General features: G+C 37.2%; 1 protein-coding gene across 1 annotated transcript in view; it reads left to right on the top strand.

Moving 5' to 3' along the window:
• Positions 1–15,545, top strand: part of KITLG (KIT ligand) — a 52,071-nt gene extending 36,526 nt beyond the window's left edge. Inside the window, exons 4-10 of the mRNA XM_014888867.2 lie at positions 2,512–2,691; positions 4,536–4,698; positions 5,577–5,672; positions 12,228–12,337; positions 12,851–12,927; positions 13,147–13,230; positions 14,389–15,545. Coding sequence (XP_014744353.1) covers positions 2,512–2,691; positions 4,536–4,698; positions 5,577–5,672; positions 12,228–12,337; positions 12,851–12,927; positions 13,147–13,186 — 666 coding nt within the window. The 3' untranslated portion in view covers positions 13,187–13,230; positions 14,389–15,545. The remainder of the gene's footprint in view (positions 1–2,511; positions 2,692–4,535; positions 4,699–5,576; positions 5,673–12,227; positions 12,338–12,850; positions 12,928–13,146; positions 13,231–14,388) is intronic.
• Positions 15,546–22,996: the final 7,451 nt, after the last annotated feature.

Raw genomic sequence — 22,996 nt, 5'->3', positions numbered from 1 at the left:
TGGGAAAACTATGGCTTTGCCTGAAGTAAATTCTCTTTGCTCAATACTGAAGGGATTGAAATGGTGCTCTGCAATTTTTTTCAATAGATTTCTATCCTCAGTGCGTGCATAAAGTGGGAAGTGTGCCCAAGGTGGCAAGTCCCAAATGTAGATGACTAAAGGTAGGAAGGCAGGGTGAATGCAAAGCAGATGGGAAGCCAGTGTAGTGCATGTAACAGGAACAGACTGACCCATCCATTAAACAGAAGGGTTGTTGCATTATGCACTAGCTCAAGGCAACTGAGTGGCTTTAAAAGTAGTCTTGTATAGAGTGAACTGTGTAGTCAAACCTGAAGGTTAAAAGGCAGAGATGACAGCAAAGGGCTGAATTCAGACAAAGAGGTAACATTCAAACTTTTACATAAATGTAGAGAATAAAAGCCAAATGAGAGCTACCCGGAAGTACAAGGGAAATCAGATTTGCAATTGCCCTAAAATGTAAAATTTGGTTAAAGTTTACACAAAATATCAGTTAAACCTCCATTTCTGCTTGCAAATAATGTAATATTTTTCAATTAGAGCAGTTTTATCCCCGTGTTTGGTAGGTATTGACATAGCAAGTGATTGCACAGCTTGACATTACTGAAAAGAGAACTTAGAGCTTTTGTGAAATACAGCTTTGTAGGTCAGAACAGTTCAGTTAGAGGAGACTCCCACACGCATGCTAAACCACGGGAGCAACAAAATAGACTCCCTGCTGGAATTGCCAAATGCTCACTAGGAAAAACAGCAAGCTTATGCTAGTCTCTGCCAGAGGAGAATGCTCACCCACAAAACCTCAAAGGAAAAGGTTTTCGAGGTTTCCAGTTCAGGGAAGCACAATAGTTCTGTGTCAGTGTTCCTGCTCCAAAGCAGAGGAAAGAAAATGCAGTGCCTGTCTCGTGGGGGCAGTGGGACATGGTACCACATACGCTGCTTGAACGGAGTATGTTTCAATAAGATTTCTCTGATTTATTCATTTCTGCCTCCCTCCTCACCTTGTTGTCCTCGAAGGAAAAAAGGGAAACAGACTCAAGCCAAATGCTATCCATTTTGCTTTCTCTTTCTTTCTTTTCTAAGTGATTGTTGAGATAATTGCAGGCTGTATCACTGACTTGCCACAGGTTATCATTGTGTGAGAAAGTTGTACACAGAAGTGGAAATTCAGGTGGAGCTGAACAATGTATTTACATTTGGTTCTCTAAGCCTGGAAGCCTAATAATCTGATTAGTCTTCAGAAATGTGAAGTGTATTTTTTCATGTCAGAAACATCTACACATCAAAGCAGAACAACACCTGTGGATTTTTTTTAATAAAGAGGTTTAATGAAGAAATTGAGTAAAATGAGATAAAGCCTAGAAGTGCATACATTGCCAAACATTTGCTGTGTGTTGCAGAAGGTGGATTCAGTGGATGCTGCCTTTCCACTGGACAGCAATTGCAAACTGGTTTAGTGACACTAAGGGTACTTAGGGTTTGTTGGGCCAAGATCTTTGTATCTGGAAGGCTTTAATGAGACATTTTCAATATTGGAAAAATAATGCCATATATGGAAAAAATTCTCATAACATTTGCCATTAAAATTTTAGCTTTTATTGGGAAGATATTTACAAGTACAAATTACAGTTATGACTAATGCATTACCTGTATTTTTGCTGATCATACTGGGTTAGGGATTTTCCTGGGCTGGGTGACTTTTTTCTCTATTTAACTACTGTTATATAAACATATATATATATGTGTAAGTAAAATAAGTTAATGACTTCCTCTAAGATAGTAAGATGAATTACCAGGTTTCAGTCATGTGAACAGCTGTGCAAACTTTGTCTGCAAACTAATTGCATAAGTGTTAGTGTACAGTGACAGGCTGTGCAGAACACTTTTGTTATCAAAGACTCAGGAAGAAGAAAGGCTTTTAGATCTAGAAACTGTTCCCAGTAATGGCATTTAGTGAAAAAGCTGAAGAGAAAGAATTAACTCAGCTAACTTGTTTAAATCTGGATAAAAGCGCACAGGGATTTCATGCAAAATTTTTATGGAAACCCTCCTGATAAGAAATTTAAATCAAGGATCTTTGGGGTTAATCGAGTCATGTCGGGTAACAACAATAAATGAAAATTGATATTTAAAGATTTTTTAAGGCAGTAGGAATTTTTAAAAAAATAGGTTAATGAAAACATAGACCAAGGTTTATAGAAACATGTTCCAAGGCTGAAATGCTCAACACACTGACACTTGTCACTGAGAATTTAATGAAGGGATAGCATTTAACAGACAACCATAAATACGTCAGTATCAGTAAGAATAGAAATATTACCAAAAGGGCTGAAGAGCAAATTTGCCACAGTAAAGAATAATTGTAATTTATGCTTTTGAGATAGTTTAAATTGGAAAGAATAGCCTAATTTACTTTTGCACATTGAGATGTTTAACCAGTTTTTACAAATGTCTGATATTTAATTTACATCTGTTCCTTTTTTTATCTCCCGACAGCCTAATCACTGTTGGTTGCATTTGATGGTGCCTGAATTTTCAAGGAGTCTACATAATCTTCTCCAGAAATTTTCAGATATTCCAGATATGTCAGATGTTTTAAGCAACTATTCAATCATCAATAATCTCACAAGGATAATTAATGATCTTATGGCATGCCTTGCTTTTGATAAAAACAAGGTAATCTCATACAGAGTTTCAGCTTTTGTACTGGATATTTATTTTTTACTTTCTGTTGCACAATATTCAATAATAGTTTAGAACTATCCTAGGCTTTATTAGATTTATTTTCATTTATATTACTGTGCATCTGAAATCCTACTTTGTTTAGAAATGCCGAGTACATTTTGCTAACATTGTCTAATTGTTATCTCCTGTTTCAAAGAAAAATGGCTTACAAGGAAATTACAGAATATGCAATGATCTTTGTGCAATTATTTAAAGTCAGAGATGCAGCAATCTTCTCTAAGATAATTAATTCACTCTGGTCTTTTTGAAATTAGCAGAAATCTTTCTTGTGTGTCCACCTTAAATTATGTATTTTGGTAATGATCTTAATGTAAATTTAAAGATGATGTGGTTAAAGTTATTCATATACTCTTAGCATGCATCACAGTGTGTGAAGCTCTGAAAGCTTCTCCATGGTTTAATTAACTTTTTTATACAAAGACCAGAGGATATTGGTCCATTTCCATGTGTTTCTGGAGTCTGACAATAGCTGGAAGGATTCTCGCTCAAGAGATGTCTCATTCTCTGTGCAGGCAAGGAAGGGGGGAAGAAATTAATTTTCTAGTCCATTATACAGATCTGACCAGACTATCAGTGATTAAAAATAAGTTCTGTAGTTGAAGATTTTGTCCCACTGAATAAAACGGGTAAAATCCACCATGTTCTTTAGAGCAAGTATTTTATATTCCATATAGTTATTTTTATCAGCTAAGTCCTTAGTTGTAATTGCACCTTTTCAACACCCAGAATGAATCAAATGAACTGAAGCACTCAGGTGCTTTTAGAGTGGAATAACCTTGTAAGCTTGCCATGTATTTGCATTGCATTGCTGTATTTAGATATTCCCTACTTTTCAATTTCAAACTGAATTATCTCCAATCTTCAGTGTATATGTATTTTTTTCTTTTCTATTTTTGTCCTGATGATTCAAAGCACTCAGCTGAGATGTGTTTGGGGAAGAGGAATTTTATTTTGCAGAATGGAAAAGTAAATATCCTGTAATTCAGCAAAACAACTAGGATTTCCTTCAAGAATAATGATCTTAAGTCTAGTACTTTTAGCATCAAACAGAAGATAACTTTGGAGCCAAAACCAGGAATTTTTCTGTAGGACATACTTAGACTATGTTCTTACCACTGTCCTCTTTCTTGGGAGTACAGAGTAACCCCAGGCCAAACTTGACTTGCTGACATTAAAAAAAAAGGAAGAAAACTGTCAATCATCAACATGGATCTCAATCATGTTGTTTAGTCTGGCATAAAACTTGTCTGTTAGACCTCAGAGTGACTGGGCTTCCTTGTTTATAGTTGCTCTTATTTTTAGGTACGTTATCAGGGATCTCAGCCTGTTTCTGAGCAGTGGTGTATCCCAGCTATTGTATTCTGTTCCCCATTCTCTTAATGACAATACCAATGATTGTTGTGTTCATGTGATCAGACTAAGACTCGTGTAAAGCTTTGCAAAGTAATGTGAAATCAAGAGAGTTTTGGATTTTTTTTAAAGAGGGGAATTTTAAAAAGTCTATTGGTTTTCAGTATAGGATGGGAGATTGCATTCCTTAGCAATTTTGCATCACTGTATTAATAAATAATTTCTATTTGCAAACCTTATTTGAAATCCTCGGATCAGTAGTCTTGTATGTTTTATGACGATTGTATATAGCTAATCTGGTTGTCTGCAGGTTAAAAATTTAAACGATTTTGTATAATCTTTGGGTTTTTTTATCATTTGTTGAGGTATTGAAACGAGTATCTCCCTTGACCTTCTTTCAAGCTGAATTCTATATTTTACTCTAGGATTTTGTAAAAGAAAATGGTCACCTTTATGAAGAAGGTCACTTCATTCCTGAGGATTTTTTTAGGCACTTTAATAGTACCATTGAGGTCTACAAAGAGTCTGCAGACAGATTGGATAAGAATGACTGCATTCTGCCTTCAACAGTAGGAACACCTGAGAATGGTAAGAGGGATCTCCTTTTGAGGAGCAGAATCTATAGGCAGATATAAATGTGTGATTTTCCTTGGATTTCAGAGATGCTAAGGATCTGATACCATGCCTCCATGTCACCTTTTTACTGCAAATTAAAATTACTGCTGACACTGAAGGTTGTGTTTCTGTTCAAAGTCAATTTCTAGTGCCATCACTCTTAGATACATCATTTCTCAGTATAATCAAAATAACCTCACATTATGCTGCTCTGTTTCTATTCATCCAAAATTTATCCTGAATTGTCTTTTTTACATTGTTCTTCTTATCTTCTCTTAATGCTCTATTTAGTTTTATAAGGCGATAAAAGAGGCTAAGATTGCACAACTGAAAGGAGAGGAAGCTAGGACAAGCTGTAAATCACAGCAGCCTCGAGTCACCTTCAATTTCACCCCACTTTTCCTGAACAGGGCAATGTTTACTTCGTTTTAAAATTTTAACAAGCTGAAGTCAAGCTCCTGCAGCTCTTTCTTATCCTTCCAGTAAATGGAGGGTTTGTATTGCCTTTTCTTTTGCTCTCTCTAGTGACAGATATTAGCTTTTTAATTAGGGCAATGTGTCCAGTTGTGCAGTTACCTTAGTAGTAACTAGAGGCAGATCAGTGCCATAACCTAAGAACTTGTAAGCAGCAACTGCTTTTCCAGATTAGCTGTTCAGCAGCAGATCAGTAGACACTTCTGCTTCTTAATAAAACTGCCTTTTTTGGCTTTAATCCACTTTATGAACAGTCGTACAGCCAGCTTTTAAAACAGCCCTATAGTCACATCAGAGTACTCCTGTTGCCCATTGGCTTATATAGAGGGAACTGTGGTTTAAGTTTCATAATTCTGACACGTTCATTTTCTATTTAGATTCCAGAGTCGCTGTCACAAAAACATTTTTGTTTCCTCCTGTTGCTGCCAGCTCTCTTAGGAATGACAGCATTGGCAGTAGCACTAGCAGTAACAGTAAGTACAAGTGATTGAATTTATGTCTCCATTTTGTTCTGGTGGCTGGTTGTGAGAGCTCAGAGAAAAAGAATGTCACTAATTGTGCAAATTAATGGGAAGTTACATGTTCCTGATGGTGTACCATGTGTTTCTCAGCTGTCATACTGAAATGCAATGAACTTATCTAATCAAAATGTAGAGATGCTATCGAGTTACAATTATGTGACAGCTCTCTACAACTTGGAGAGGGCAGGCCTCTTCGTTTTGGCTGTCATGAGGTCTCACTAGTCATATGGCCTCAGCAAATTTGGCCAGACATCTCATTTTAACTCTCAGAAAAGGAAGTTGCTGTAAATGAACTGAATAGCTATCCTAAATAGGACGAGGGTACTCACGTAAACAAAGAGGATACCTTTACATTGCATTTTGTCCATCCAAGCTTCACAGCAGCCCTGAGGACAGTCCCCATGTTTGTTTGCTGTAGTTGCAGTGAGGCCACCACCACAGTCAGCATGCTTTCACCTGGGGTCAATGACAGTCATTACCTTTCTGGCAGGCTGTTATCTTCTCTCTGGCATGCTCATATCCATCTTTCTGATCTGTCTTGATTACTGTGTTACGTGACAGCTCCCTGATAAGAGTCCAGAATGGTGCTGTAAGAGTCCCAGCATTACCTATCATGATGTCAGAAAGAGTATAGGCATCTGAGGTGGAAGGAAACAGTGGAGTTTCAGGGGCTTTTAGTGGTACATGTACAAGGTGAACATTATCTGGAGCTTCCCAGGTGAACAAAAGGGGATTTTCCTTAGAGGTTCATGAAATGGTGATCAAAGTTTAACATTGTTGTTTCCTTGTTCCCGTTTCCCAGACACATCAAGATGAGAATGTGTATCTAGCTCTCTTTACAATTTCCCTTTTTCACTTTACAAACATCTGTGTTAGCTGAATGTGTGATGATGAAGTATGTGACTGGTACTCCCTGTGCTTAAGGAAACCTGCAGAGGGCCAGCCTGATGTAGTCTGGTGGGCACAATGGTAGCTCCTGATGGTGACACAGTTGCTACTGGGCCTGAGTTTTTTCTCAGGCTCCTTCTCTTTGGAATGTGTAATCTAGTTACTCTCTGGGCTTTTAGCACCATGCATGCTACCTTGTAGTTGGCTCACAGCTGCTATCAGATTTGAAGCCCCTCTTGATGGCTTTCTAATTAAGGGTAGGTCTTAAGTCATCATAGTCCAGAACCATCAGAGTAGGAGGAATTAAAAAAACCCCTCCACTCCTGGCTGCCAGCCTGAGTCTTTAGGAAAGAGAAGACTCACTGCTATAGATTCCTTGCCAGGAGGTCACAGAGCTATCTGCAAATAACCTGATGAGCCCAGGGCCAACTCTGAGGCACTAGGAAGGGGTTAAAGAGTGCATACCTGTCTCTCTCTCTCTCAGGTCTGAACATGTGATAATTTTTGCTGTCATTGTTAGAGGAAAAATATTCAGCCACAGCCTAAAGCAATGGGAATGGATCAAGAAGCCAAAAGACAGACAGATTACAGGAGCAGTTCAGATGAAAAGTGTTTAACCCAGTACAGTAGCAGGAGGGGTGCAGGGCAGTGCAGTGGAGTGTGGCACCTGTGTCTGTACTGTGGAGGAGAGTGCACAAGCAGGATTATTAATCTTGTTTTATAATTGGAACTGATAATCAAGTAGGAAAAAAGCCTAATTAAAGTAATGCAGTAAATTGCTTGGCTACCATATGCTGTACAGGTGTGTTTTAACTGATTATCATTCTCTTAAGCAATTTATTGGAAAATTGGATATCAGTTAACAGCCTTATGTAGAAATGACATGAGGACTGCATGTCTGGCTGGGTCTGGAGACAGTTTGAACTCATAATCAGATTAAATTACATTAATTTGGATGCTGATTGGTTACACTGTAGTTACTCCTTTGGAGGTTTTCTTAAAGAGAGGGAGCTGTGGAATCATTATTGACATCACTGTTTTATTATCTGAAATGGCATTTAATGCCAATCTTAGTTTTGTATTGACTTTATTACTGAGGAAATTTTGGTTCTTACCTTCTTGGAAGGAACAATAGTGAATAAACCTCAGTACTTCCCCTGTGAAGTACTCACCAGCATAGCATTCCCCTGGCATCAGTACAGTTCTCAGAAAAGCACCACTGGATTCAAATCTCAAAAAGGAAAACATTGAGAAGAGGGGAAGCCTGAAAAAAAGCATCTTCAGGCATAAACTACAGTCATTTTTTTAAATTAACCCTTTAATTTTAAACAATTTTAAATTGAGTTATTTTTCAGTTTAATAGTTTCTAGAGCGTTTAGAAGCTTTCAGTGTTTGCAAAAGAACCCCTCCAGATTAATATATTTTTAATCTATTAATAAAGTCTGTGTAATCAGATGACTTGAACTGCCCCAATTCTAAATTCAACTTAGACAAACCTGAAGTGCATCATCCAATAAAATAATTTGTGAAATATTTATCATAGAAATTTTATATAAATTAGCTAAATTATGGATTTTTATTTTTGCTGCGTTTGTTGAGTCGTATTTAATTATTCCATTGTTATTGCACAATTATAAAATTAAACTACAATAATAGAGTAGAATCTCAACTAAATATACGCAAAAAGTCATATCCCACCTAAATGAAAAATAGAACAATTATGTTATTCTATTTTTTTTTTAATGGTAATAGTGCTTTTTTCATTCTTTTAATATTGAATGTAGACTTGTACCATGTTCCCACTTCATCTTTTCCCCCATAAAGTTCTCAAAAGACCACTGCCACACCCCAAATTTATTTAAACTAGTTTGTTTTGTCCTCTTTGTTACCTCTTTGTTACAGTGTAGTTCATTGAAGTTCCAATTAGCTGTTAAAGTTCCAGTCTTGGTCATATTTCTCTGGATGATTATACTACACATGGTCTAGAGAATGTAGATGAGATGGGTCCTATGTAAAGGAGAAGTGTCAGGATAAGAAGTCTTAAGTCCTAACATCTTCTTTCAGTGGTTGAACCCATCAGATGAATTCCAGGTTGCTCTGATCAAAGCTTGAACTTACTAGCTGTGGCTAAAATTTCTCCTTCAATTGAATGCCATAACGTTCTTTAAAATTTCATGAAGAGTTCAGTGTTGCCTCCTTACATTTTTGTCTGTAATTTCCTCACAATAATTTAGCCCTATTATTTAATACTGAGTAGCTCAAAGAACATGTAAACACAGAGATCTCTGTAACTGTTTTTAGGAAGAAGGTCTCCTTTGTTAATTAAGCAAAAACTACCATAGTTTAATTCTGTAATTGCACAACAATTTGAAAATGTTCACCCATGGCTTACTGCAATTGGTGCTGCCTTCTGTGCCTTTGTTCCTTCATTCCAACTTAATAGTTAATGGAAAACCCTAATGAACAGGTGAGAGCTGCTGTACATTTTTACAGATAAGATCTTGTGGTAATTGTGTTGGAACTGAGCAGAGGTAAACTGAAAATTCCTTTGAGATATATATGGCAAAAAAAAAATGAAACCAGTGCTTTCAATCATAGTCACACATGGCTCAAGGTAGGAAGCAGCTCAATAGCTTCATTGTGTAGCTGAGTGGCTTTTAATGTAAATGTATTTTGTTTACAGCTTAACATCCCAATGTCCATGAAGAATATACATAAATCAGCATCAAATGCCCTCACTTCCTTAGGGAATCTTCTACAAGATGCAGAGTGAGAGCTCTCAGAGATGCTGGCCTGCATTCACTCACCTTTTTCATTCTGCTGGACAGAGTCAGCAGTTCCTCTGGCATTGCCCAAAGAGTTCATAAAGTTATTGCCACACCTAGTTCCTGCTATTACTTCTCCTGCTCTGCCTTTACAACTGATAGAAATCAGAATCTTTCTGTGCAGAACTTCAGAGTTTCTAATAGAGGAAAAAATCCCTGTGGTAGCCAGCTTTCTTTCCTTCTCTCCCTTTTCTTCATTAAGACAGAAGTCTCTGGAAGGTTCTCCAGACTGAAAATTCTTCAGCCTGTTCTGTTTTAAATTTTAATATAAATAAAAGGCACATGAAGAAACCTGCCATGACTCATTTCATTTCTCTCCAGATCTTTCAAGAGAATTTTTTCTGGACTTGAAAGTGAAATTAAATAATCTGTTGTTGCTTGCTTTTTAAGGTAGTTATGGGTTACTTAACTTTCAAATTAATTCCTACACTGTCAGGTTGTGGAAAAAAAATCTGTTGTCATTTTTACAAGGTAGGCTAAGGAGTGTGTCATAATGGGACTGTATTTAGGCTCGACCCCTGTATTGCATGTTCCCACATGGAAAGTTAATTATAAATTCCTTTCCGTTTTCCACAGATTATGAAGAAATAATCTGCACTGGAGATAAATTTTCAGAAATCAAATTTTTCCCGTTTTTGATACTTCATTGTAAAGGGGTCTCTTCTATTTTCTTAAATTGCATTAAGTTTGTGAAAAATACTGTTAAAAACAAAGGTACAAAATTATCGTGGATTACCCTGCATACGGGGTTCATGTAAAAAATGTAGTTCATGTAAAAAAAAGCATGCTTGCCATGACATGCTGCCCAGCACTGTGAGTAGGCAGAGCGTTTTTGAGGTTATACACTATACCATAAAATATTATAAAACACATTATGCTCTACATGACCTGAAGAGTCTTTCGATTGATTTTTGTTTCACTTTTTAATTTTTTTTCTGTAGTTTGCGGGGTGGAATCCAGAAAACATGGCCATCCCCATATGAGTTCCATAATTTAGTTGTAAAACACAGCAGTCTCTCACTGAGAAGAATGGCATTAGGCAAATGAGGATTGCTTTTTACTTGCCTAGAGCACAGGAGCAATATCGAAATTTTCGTCTGAGAATACAAGTCAGATAAATAAAAGCAGGAAAATATTTTTGGAGTTGTTCAGGCTGGCTCCACGTACTTGAGTTTGCTCAGTTTTCTTGAAGATCAGTTCTGCAAGCAAACATCCTCTGTGCCTAATCTGGGACAGAAAGTTAGAAAGGTTATGCCTCCCTAGTTAATGTCTGCTCTTGGCTTTAATGTCGGAGCAGACAGAGGCAGAATAATCAATAGCCTCTCTTTTTCGGCTGATGTTTAACTCTGTAGAACTTTGTCTGCTACTTTCCCCTTCTGTAGACAGATTTCTTTCATGGTAAGCTAGCATCGGTTCTGCTTGACTGATGTTTCCTTTTAGTGTGCCGAATCTATCAGATGTAAGTGAAACTCAAGCCCCTACAGTCAGAACCTAGACTTTGTAAACAGTGTATAAGACACAGAGATATGTGTAGTAAATGAATATATAAGATACACACTTTATGTTGTCTTTTTATTTCTATTTACATTGAGCCTAGAAAACACAGCTGAATTTCAGAAATAAAAAGAATATTTGTCTAAAACTTGAAAAAGAACAACAAGATAATCTGAGAGTTAAAAATTAATTGCTAGTTAATTATAAGAACACTCTTTTCTAAACTAAAGTATTTTCTTGGAGGCTGTTTAATAATGTACTAAACACATGTTGTTTGACCCAGTATATCATACTGTGTTTGCTTAGACATTTGCTGTTTGCATGAGTCATACAAATTTTGAGTGCTGTCAGTTCATTTTCATTTCCATGTATTCAATCACCTACGCTTTTTCAATGCTTACAGTTTGGTTCTTTTCCTGTAATCTGTCAATACACCCACCATTCGAGCTGCAGATACCCAGTTTGAAATGAACCAAACCTGGGTGGACAATGTCTAAAATACCAGTCCCCCGAGGTTCACTTTGCATTTCAGAAGGAGGGTCCCCAGGTAGTACTCTGTAGGACTTTCCACATCCTGCTCTTGATAAAATAACTGAAGGGCCAAATTTTAGTCTCAGCATGCATGCAACTCCCAGTAAGAGGAATAGAATTGTTTGTGTACATAAAAAAAAATAGAATTGGTGCTCTTCTGTACAAAATGTTAAAAGCTACCAAGAAATGGTTATAACCAAATAACACACAGTTAAACCCCAAGGTATAAGGGTTTGATCTTGCAGAAGTCAACAGTACCTTTCCAGGAAGCTTTAGAAGTGATCAAGCTTATTTTGTAAAATTAACCTCCCTCGAGAGGCCTCATGTTGATCATTGATTAGTGGCAAGGCAAAGTGGCTGCAGTCAGTGGGAGCTGTCTGATGGAACTAATGCAAATGCACAAATTGACATATATTCTTTTCCAAATAATTGCTTTGTGTTTCAAAGTAAGACCTTCAAAAATTAAGAAATCCAAAACTTTGAAGTGTGGGAAAGAGATAATCCTTTACAAGTGGCAAAAAGAGAATTGGTGTTGGTACTTTCAACACTGTTGTTTCAGAAGTGGTTGGAGCATCCTTGTGGTCAAAAATTTCCTGTAAGATTTTGTATTAAGTGCATCTCATATACATTGCACTTTGAAGTATCTGTTCTGCTATTTAAGATGCTGTTATGTAGGTGGTGCATGAAAGTGCTTCTGTAATAGTGTTGCCCTGAAGACAGTTTTCTGCTATAAATCTGTCTTCACTAATGAGAGTATCTTTAATTACAGAAGAAGCACTTGGCTTCATTAGCAGCTCCAGCCTGCAAGGAATCAGCATAGCACTGACATCACTGCTGTCTCTCCTTATTGGCTTTATTTTGGGAGCCATATACTGGAAGGTAAGAGATGCTACATATAATTGTTTACGTAGTGACACTACATTTCTTAGCTGTGGGGAGGTGAGAATAAGAGAACCATTCTGTATTTGAAAGAAAGAGATACCTCTTTTGATCTTCACTTAACTGTGACTTGCAGATGTAAATCTGTGTGTCAAATTATTGAATTCCACCATCAAAGTGCAAATGCTGTCTTATCAGCATGCTCGCTCTCTAATTAGAAACAAAAATTGTGTGAATCACCCGATTTTCAATTTTTCCTATTGTATGTTGAAAAAGGAATTTTTTTTTGCTTTTGGCCCCTATGCCCTTGCCTACAATACAAAAACTTCAATAGTAACATTTATATCAGTAGTAGCTGTATGTCAGAGGACAGGATTTGGCCTACATTTTGCAAGATGACTTTGATATTGAACATCTGAAGCAGATTGAAACATACAATTGTTTCATTACTAAAGATAGCTTTAGAATATTTATAGCTTTAGAATATTCATATTTAGTACATTTTTTTCCTAGAAAAAACATCCCAAATCCAGACCAGAAAGTGATGAAACTACACAGTGTCATGACTATCAAGAGGAAAATGAGATAAGGTATATTGTTTCACTTTAAATTTGTATTTACAGATGTAGTTTTATCTCAGAGAATGACTTCCTGTTTAGCTCTGTGACAAACACAAAAAGAACTAATATCAAACATAAATTATGATTCTTTGGGTTCCCTTTTTAAAGTTTTAACTAACTTATAAACCCTTCTATTCTATTTCCCTGAAAGACTATTACTGTAGTAATAAAGTACCTTTTTTTTCCCAGTGTGTTGCAGCAAAAAGAAAAGGAACATCTACAAGTGTAGCTGTTGCTTTTTGTCCCTCAACACTGTTACTCTTTCGTGTACTGGTAAGTTGGTTATGGTGAGAGTTGTACCATAGACTTAACTTCTTTCAGCTGTTACAATGTAGTGATATTTGTGTCTATTTTCAGGAAAAAAGAAATCTGGCTATCAGTATGTTTCACTTGTGTATAAGCTCTTCAGCAGCTAATTTAATTAATCCTGTATCATTAATTTTTAATGCTTCAAAATTTACAAGAATTCCAGAATAAAGGACAGACACTGCTTCTTCTTTTTGGTGTTAGAGCTGATACAGAGATGCCTTCAGCTGTTACACTATACCTGTTTCAAAGCAATGTGAACAAAAAAACCACAATCTGGTAAAGTTAGCAGGTGAGTGTAGGAGAACAGGCCAAGTAGAGCTGAGCTTTTATGTAATTGTAGCTTAGTCAGCACATTTCTGTAGTCTCTGTAGCCTTATCAGATACATGAGTCTTGTATTAGTATGTAAGGATGACCAGCAAAGGTGAGTGAGGCTTCTCAGTCCCAGCTGTCCTCTGCAGAGGAGCACTTCTCTGGCAAGAGGCTTCTTACCACAGGAAACATGCTATATTTAACCCATGGCATCTATGTAAGAGTCTGGAAAATTCAGACAGTGCTGAGCTCTTCGTTTTTTATCATGAGTGGAAAGAGCAGCGTAAAACAATCTCAGTTTTGCAGTTCATCCTGTAGCAGTTACTCTCAGGTGTTCTATATGATTGAGTTAGCAACAACTTGAGAGGATTTTCATTCTCCTTAAATGCTTTGTTCTACCATATGCTCATTGAGAAGGAAAATTGTCACTGCATTGGAAAAGCTGTTCCATTTTTCCAAAGATATACACAGCTTGGTTTGTCCAGATGACTTGAAAGGGAAGTTTGCTGCCAGAGATTGCCAGTACCAAAATGCCCAAACATAACAGTTCTGTAAACCCATGAGAATTGTTCCATTACCTTAGACGGCATCAATGAACTTTTGCAGGCGAGTGTGTTCTTGCACTAGGAAAGTACATCTTATAACATTTTTCTTTCTGAGTTAAGAAATCTCTGTGCAAGTATCATTAAATTTATTTCCAAAATTTTAAGAAAAAATGCCTATGTTGAATATCTGTGAGAAGGTCTACTGTTTAGTTAAATACAGAAAGAACAACTAATCAGCAAAATCAGAATTTCTTTTTTTCTCTTCAGGCAGGTAACAGTTCCATGTTCGCTTCATAAATGAAGCAGCTTTAAGCACATTCGTATTCCTTCTGGAGTGACAGACTGAGTCTGCATCTGTTGTTGCTGCCCATGACTCCATAGACATGATACAGAAATGAGGACAATTTATGTTTGTTACTGTGAAACCAACACTGAATTGAACAATGATAAGAAGAGTGAGCACTTAGCAGGACTGTATCTTATGTGAATATCTGCCTTGTGTGACATTTGAAGTTTTTTAATTGCATTAATACTTTCAACTGACTCTGGCAAACAAAGTATGTCCTGAACAAAAAAGCATCTTTCAAAATGCTTCCAACTATGTGTAATCATTGCAAGTCATAAATACCTTTGCATCCTTAATTTAAATTCTGTGTCCTCTACGTTAAATTGATGTCTTCAGATGAAGGTCTCTGAACTGACAGAAAATGCAGAAATGGATACAGATAACATACTCTTCAATATTGTATATAAAACTTGAAAGCAAAGTCACGCCATGAGTTTGTGTTCTGGACTTAGACTTATAAGGAGCTGTGTCAAAGGCTGTGTGTACAGCAACACGTGGTCTCTATCGGCTGCCAGGTGGCTGGTTGCCCACCCCAGAAAGCCTCAAGAATTCATCAGCGTTGGTGGTCTCTGTTCAGGAGAAGCAAATACTGGATGAAGACAAAGTAAACTGGAGGTGAATGAACCTCATGGAGCTTCGAAGAATTAAGAGTAATTGCTGGGTATGTGAACACTGGTGAAATTTCCAGTCATGCTAAGGCAAAGTAAAGAGTCTGAATTGCATTCAAACATCACAATAAAGACAAACCCATGAAATGCATTTTAAATTCTGAAGATGCATGCCATTGATACCTTGTCTTTAAATGTATAGCATAGTAAATCTGAAAGATCCTGAGAGTGTATTTAGCTTTTACTTACATCAGCTGTAATTAATGTTTGCATTGTGTTTTGAGTGATTAGTAAGCTTTAATATCCTGGCATTCTCCACTCTTGAAAGTTAATTCTTTTGAAACAAAAGAGAAAGACTTTGTTTCCCACCTGTCTTCTGTATCTATTACTGCTACATTATCATGGAATATGAACAGGACTGATGTACAGATATGCATTTTCAAGTAAATCCTAAAAATACGATGGTAAAAGTTTCAAGTGTAGTTGTGCATCTTTTCATCTTGTCTCTTCCCAGATAATGAGTATTAATTATTTACCTGTATTAGGTGTTGTAATTCAGAAGGGTAAAGGCTCACATGAGGTGACAAACTGTCTTCTGTCATGATATTGGCCAGGTCAGCAGGAGTTTTAGTTTAAGAAACCTGAAATCTTAAAAAAAACCCAAAAAAAACCCCAAAAAAATCAAAACAACTCTTTTAAACTTTTACATAAATTTGGAGTTCTCCTTAAAATGTATATTTACTAATTTTTTAAGAGTTCTTGTGGAAGTTTTAATCTTCTGCTCAATTTTCTGAGAACTATGCATAAAAAGAATATGTCATACATATAATATATGTGTGTATGTGTATCCGTGTGTGTGTGTTTATTATTCGTAAAACTGTCTTTCATACTTACAAAAAGAAAAAGAACCTTACCATACTTGTGACATGTAGCCACACTGTGCGGAATTTTGTCCCTACTGTAATCAAGGTTGAAATTTCTCATGAATTCACTGCTGGAAGGATTTGCTGATGTGGAATTTTTATTTATACTCGGGCCCTTTTTGCACTTTCTGTTTGTCAGAAAAGGGTCTTCAGTCCTACTCAGCTGGTATATATTAGCACAGTTCCATTAAGTGTAACAGAACTTCAGTGTTTTCATCACCTGGGGGACTTCTCTTAGACTAGATCAAAAAAAGCTTAGTGTCAGAATTTGGCCTTCAGGTTTATTCTGAAGATGCTGGGGCACTCACCAACAAATAACCATGGTTGCTCATCACTTCTAAAAAGCAAGTGAATTCTTCAAACAATGGAATTGTCCATCTAAAGCTGAGTCTCCTTTGACTCAGTGTAGTTCTTTACTCACAAGGCCCTCAGATTTTGAGTTTCAAACTTAAGAGTTACCTGAAAAGAAATGTCAGCATGTCCTAATTGATGGAAATTTTCACCTTATTGGTAATGTAGAGAATAATTGTGCATTGGTTTTGACTGAATGGAAAAGTATCCACAGTAAATGGGAACGATTATCCTTACACATTGTACAAAAACCTTAAATACTTAATACAATGTGCTCTTGAGGCTAGCTTACGCATTTGAGGGTTTGGGGTTTTTTTCTTAGATTCAGTAAAACAAAAAGCTTGTATTTATTAATGTTCCTTGTTGCTAAAAAGCATCCATTTTTCTAAATGCATTCTTTCCAGAAAATCAAATACTCAATAACACATAATTTGGGTCACATTGGTGTGCCCCAAATTATACTTTGATATTCAAAAGCACAATATTTTAGGCTTCTTCATCGTAAATACTATAGAAAATACCAGTTATGAATTGAAACATACTAGAAACAAAAATTGACTATGACAAACTCTTCACTTTCCAGGCGCAACATCTTAAAGTAAGTCACTTTCAAATAATGTCAGACACTTTAACCTCTTCAGTGGAGAAAGGTAAATTTTAAGTTACATGAGAACAGAAAGAAAACTCATGTATAAACTTTTGATCTTCACATCACAAACATTGTTCTTTGAACATGCATGAAAGTCGTATGACACCTGGAGTGGCAGAACTGTTGCTGGACCACATGGTTTTTCCCATTCTTTGCCCTCATTTTGAGAGATCTGAACACAAGAGAGATCTGATTGGGTGTTCTCAATCCTTTTGCAAAGTAGAAGGAGACTTCTGGACATTCGTGGATACATAAGATGGCATGGCACTTTGAAGTGGGATCGTGAATTTACTGGAAACTCTGTGCCTGCTGAGGAGATCTTTACTTTGGACATAGGGAGATTCTGAAAGACTACTGACTTGTGAAATATCTTTGAAATCAATGGAGAATAATAAGGTACTCTTCAGTTGGAGTGGCAGAAATAGACCTTTAATTACTTCTTAAGTTCTAAAGAAGTTTAACTTCTAAAGAGTGATCAGTTTTTCAGTCTTCTTTTTGGGTAGACAGAGCCCATGCATTAATACAGTTGGAAAATCAACACCCTCCCTCTTAATATAAAACTAGGGGGAAAAGGGATGGTGTTTTTTTTATTTTTTATATATATATAAAAGTCAACCAAATTTGGCTTTTGGATATCTGTGGTTTGGTGAGAAACGTAACATTTTTAGGTTTCCTTTGAAATAGATGAACTTTGCATGCAATTACTAGTGGCCTTGTGAGAATGAAAAAGCAGATAGTCTTATACTGAGTAACTGTTCTACTTTAGATGCGTGTTTACTTGAATAAATTAATGGTACGTATTTCATCACGAGGTCATTTTATAAGCAAGCTTATAAAATGTGCTTTACTGTGGCGTATGTGTACAACCTGCACATTTTTTAGATTCTCATCTGCAGCAGCTCTGTTTTCTGTGTTGCTCTACGTAATATGCTGAAACTGTTTAGTACACAAAATAGAATTATTAAATTGAAAATCTAAATGTACACATAAAATACTGATATTTTGAGTTAGATTTATATTTAAGATTTATCCAACATTTTTCAATTCTGGAATCTGATTCAGCTGTCTTAAATGCAGATTTACAGTAATGGTGGCATGTTGCTATTTTGTTATCAAATTGCTGGAATATGGAAACTTCAGACTCTTTAGTGATAGAGACACAGATGTTTGCTGGTTGCATTATGGGTAAATTCATTTATTTCAGTGTAAATATCAGCACAATTTTGCATAGTTACGTTCTGACTGAAGGTAATCAACAAAGTTTATAAAATGTGATGTGTATGTACATATGTGTCCTCTTAAAAGATAGATGTTTTCCCAGATCCCTTTTTATACCAGTTCAGATTTGGAATTAACATTATATACATATGCTTTATTGTTCTAAATAAAGATATTATGCACTGTCAAATGATTAGTATATTGCATTGTGTCAGTCCCAGTTAAGACATTTTGAAATCCTGTCATCATCTAAAAGAATTATCTGTTAGAACATATGCTACTTGTTGCAGACTCCTTCACTTTATGCAGACATGTTGATGCCATTCTTTTGCAGTGAGTGACATTTACCAGGATCTTGCAGTAGAAACCAGAGCTTATCCTGTAAGGATGACATCCTTCCTTTAAGTTTTCATCAGTTTATTGTGGCTTTTCTGTAGAAGTCTAGGATGGGATGAGTTTCGGAGAAAAAACTGAGCTGCTCAGGGAGATTTGGCACCTCTCCATTCCTGAGAGAGAATGAAAAGATGCCAGCTAAAGAGGAAGAGGTAAACCTGCTGAGACTTTCAGCCTGACTTAGAGAGCATTAATGAGCCTTGGAAGAAAAAGGGGAAGTTGCAGTAGGCAGATACAAAATAACTTGTAAATAAGAATAAAATACAGACAGGGCTGATGAGGAAGAGTAGAGGAGGATTATTGGACTGGGACACAGAAGAACAGAATTTGGACATGCCAGAATGTGGGATATGGATATGAAAGAAAGCTGTAGCTGCTGATCTGGACACAGACAGAAGCACAGAGTTGATGGCTTTAAGAAAGCCATGGAACAGCCCTCACTGATGGTGTAGCTGGAGTCATGCCCTGAAGAGCAGCACTGGTGGCTCAGGTGGGTCAGCAGAAGGATGGCACTCAATTAGGCTGAGGCTACATCAGCATCATGGAGCTGCAGAGTTGGAAACAAGCATACTTCATGAGGAAGCTGCATTAATGCAACAAAAACTTGAGTTTGACCTGGAATTTCAGGAAGGCAGAAGTAACAGTAGGGTACCTAGAAATGAGAGGCGAGCACTCTTAGCTAACAAAACAACTGTTGCTAAAGAGCTGGTAACTCATACTCTGTTTCAATGTCCAGATGGAGATTGGTGGTGAGGGGTGTCCTTCAAAGGTCTGTATTGGGAAGTGTAGTGTTTAATATCTTCAGTGTCACAGACAATGGGATCAAGTGCTCCCTCATCATGTTTACAGACAGCACCAAGCTGAATGGTCCCAAATGTATGTCGAGCTGCATAAACAGGCAGCGTGGCCAGCAGGTTGAGGGAGGTGACTGGCCCTCTGCTCTGCTCCACTCTGGTGAGACTCCACCTGAAGTATTGCATCCAGCTTTGGGGCCCCAGCACAGAAGAGTCAAGGACCTGTTGAAGACAGTCCAGAAGAGGGACACAAAAATAGTCAGTGCAATGAAATATGTTCCTGTGGAGAAAGGGTGGGAGAGTTGGGACTATTTAGCTTCGAGAAGAGAAGGCTTTGGGGAGACCTTATGGCAGCCTTCTAGTACTTAGAGGGGGCTTACAAGAAAGATGGTGATTTTTTAGTAGGAACTGTTGCAATAGGACAAAGGACAATGGTTTTAAACCAAAAGCAGATAGATTCTGACTAGATATAAAGAAGGAATTTTCTACAGTGAGAAAGGTGAAATACTGGAACAGGTTGTCCGGACAAGTTCCCTGGAAAAATTGAAGTCAGGTTGAATAGAGCACAGAGCAACTGGATCTAGTTGAAAATATCTCTGCTCATTTCATGGGGGCTGTTCTAGATTGTCTTTAAAGGACTTCTCCAACTCAGACTAATGTGTGATTCCATGAATTGTAACATATACAGATGGAGTAAAGAGCAAGAGGGAAAGTCTTGGAAAATGTGCAGCTCTTCAGCCAAAGTGACACCACTATAATATTTTTGGTAGTCTATTTTAGAATGTTTGGTGCCTTACATGATGCTGACTAACTCCACACCACCACCACCACTGCTTAATCTGAACCCTGCAGACTTAAATGTGCTAAATGATTGAGAGAAATATTTACCTTCAGTTTTCCAATTTTAGTTTCTCCAAAACAATGAATATAAATATCTTATTCAGTAGATGGAAACAAAGGCTATCTTTGTCCAAATCATGGACGGGATTAATAATGACATTTTCCTACTTCTGTCATGCAGAAAAACAATGCTTATTATAATGAACAACTGTTTCTTGATAGCAATACATTTTTACAGTTTAACACTTCCATGAAGTGACTGTATTTTAGATGAGCTGGATATATGCCACTCCACATACACTCCATGTTACACTCCAGTGTAATTTTTTCCTTTTTTTTTAACAAATGTGTGTTACTAAACATATTTTTGCCCAAAGCTTCTGAATGATAATAAATAATATGTTTTCATCTTGATGAAATAATATGTTTTCATCTTGGTGTTTTCGTCAAGATGGGTATTTTCAGGACTTTACACAACATTAACAGCTTATAGAGCAAATCACTTCCTTACTACTCTTCATGTAGCTGTTCGATGATAAATTTTCTCTCAAAGTTCAAACGTTTTTAAAATGGATTAAATTTCCCAATATTAGAAAGAAGCATGTGCTAACACAATCAAGATTTGTGTGATTACACACAAATGGGAATTATTATGTGCTGGTGCATAGTGGAAAATATGGTTAAATTAAAACAGATTGCCAAAATTGAAGAGACTGTGGAAGGGAAGTTTAGCCCTCTTTTTCCCACACCATATCCCAAGATAAGTTATTTCACGTAACAGGAAAAATCCCAAATGTGATTATAGTTCCTCTGACTTGTGGCCCCTTCTGCAAAATCCCACCATAAGCAAGCAGGAACTAAAAATACAGAAGAGACTTTTTCCAGACAGACATGAGCCTTAGGCTTCTGGCCAGTCACAAATGCAAAGACAATTTTCATTCTCTTTTGGCAAGATATTTTCTTGAGCTCATGGAAAAATATTCAGCTGAGATCACAAAAGCCTCTTTGTTTGTCACCAATTCTGCTCTGCAGGATAATAGCATGATAGCAAAATTGGCCCAATTAGAGTAAAGAAGCTGCAGAGCAGAATGTATAGCTTTTGTCATTTTAAGACTACCACAAGTGACAAAATGTCATCTTAGAAATTTCCCCTTGTCATCTCCTACATTGTGAATGATGATTATTAGGACCCCCCAGGTTATTTAATCTGTCATGTTCTTAAAGTCAAATATTTTAGACCTTCCTTTTTCTCAGCAGTGCTGTCATCATTAACAAAACACAGAACAGCCTTCACCTTTAGAAATGACAAAATGGGGATGTGTCTCAAAACCAATTAATAGCATCAGTGAAGGCAGAGGCATAGCATCTAAATCTTTTAAATATCATCCCCAAGAATAAAGCAATGAGTTCTTAGAGGCAATTACTCCTTTGCCAGAAGTTGAGAAGAAAGTATCTCATTGACATGGTGGCACCACTTGGCAGTTTGCTGTTAAGTCATGTTTCATATTGCTCCAGAGGAATCCAATTGCTTCAGTCAGTAAGCACCGTGTTTTCTTGATGATATTTTAAATGCTCTAACCTTTGGATCAGACAAAGAGATGTGGGAATGAAGAATGCTATTAAGTGCTATAATTGGGTACTCACTGCATTTCAGATAGAATCAGTGCTACACAGTGAGGTTTAAGTGGGTATCCTAATGTACCTGTAATGTAGTGTGCACGTGTGTGGGATGAGGGGTGCTGGTGGGGGTGGAGGAGGAGGTGGTACTTGAATTTAGCAATTTTTTTTAGCAAATCATGTAACTGCCATAAACTTCAATCATATCCCCTGAAGGAATGGCTGCGTATCACAGAATCTCTTCATAAATCCATCCCTTGCCAAGAGCGCACCTCAGGATTGCCAAGTTCCATGCACTGATCAAAAGGTTCACTGGGCATCCCACGCTGTGCTGTGCTCCCCAGCCATTGGCAGCTCAGAGCATCGCCCTTCCTGCTCCGTGGCTGCCTGTGCCAGAACCATACACACCTACAGTGTTCCCTGGGGGCTCAGGTAATGAATCCATCCATATTTCCATATAGGCCACCAACATTATTTCATTGAGAGCCAAAAATCTGGCTCTGGGTTGTATAACTGGTCTTCTGTATTTCAACCTGGACTATAACCGGAAACTTGGCAAAGATCCAGATTTTTTCTTTTGCATATACGCACCTTTGTGTTCTGTCGTTATCCAGTCCCTTCTTCAGCCCCACCCAGACTCCTAGTGTTCTCTTGTAGAGTCATACTCTGCAATTAAAGCATCATGTATCCTGCTTGCAGTTAGCAGCCCTACCATTAGCAGTTTTTATGTAGACAGTAATTGAGTTAGTATTTAGGAAGAAAACACTTCAAAATGTTTAGCAAAAGATTAGACTTCTGGGGTCAGCTATAACTGGGGTACTGCTAGTCTGACTGCAAACTGCACTGCACAGCAGTATGTGTGCCAGCTGCAAGCACGAAAATTCCCACAGAGTTTTCCTCAGAGGAACAAACAGTTTATGCTAAATAAATATGTTAACCCTGTTTTCCTCTAAAAATATTTGCCCATCAGATTTAAGATAGCAAGAGCTAGTCCATTTAATCAGATGCTTCTTCGTGCAGCCCTCTCTCATAGGATTGCTGCTGATAAAACTTCCTGAACAGGCTGACTTAAGTCTAACCTCTCCTTCTGCAGCCATTTGGCAGGTTTCATCTTGCTGCATCCCCACCACCTCCTG

The sequence above is a fragment of the Sturnus vulgaris genome, chromosome 5 (assembly GCF_052056855.1).
Source record: "Sturnus vulgaris isolate bStuVul1 chromosome 5, bStuVul1.hap1, whole genome shotgun sequence".
Classification (NCBI taxonomy): domain Eukaryota; kingdom Metazoa; phylum Chordata; class Aves; order Passeriformes; family Sturnidae; genus Sturnus; species Sturnus vulgaris.
The sequence above is the reverse complement of the archived record's forward strand: the minus strand, read 5'-3'. Positions and strand labels throughout refer to the sequence as shown.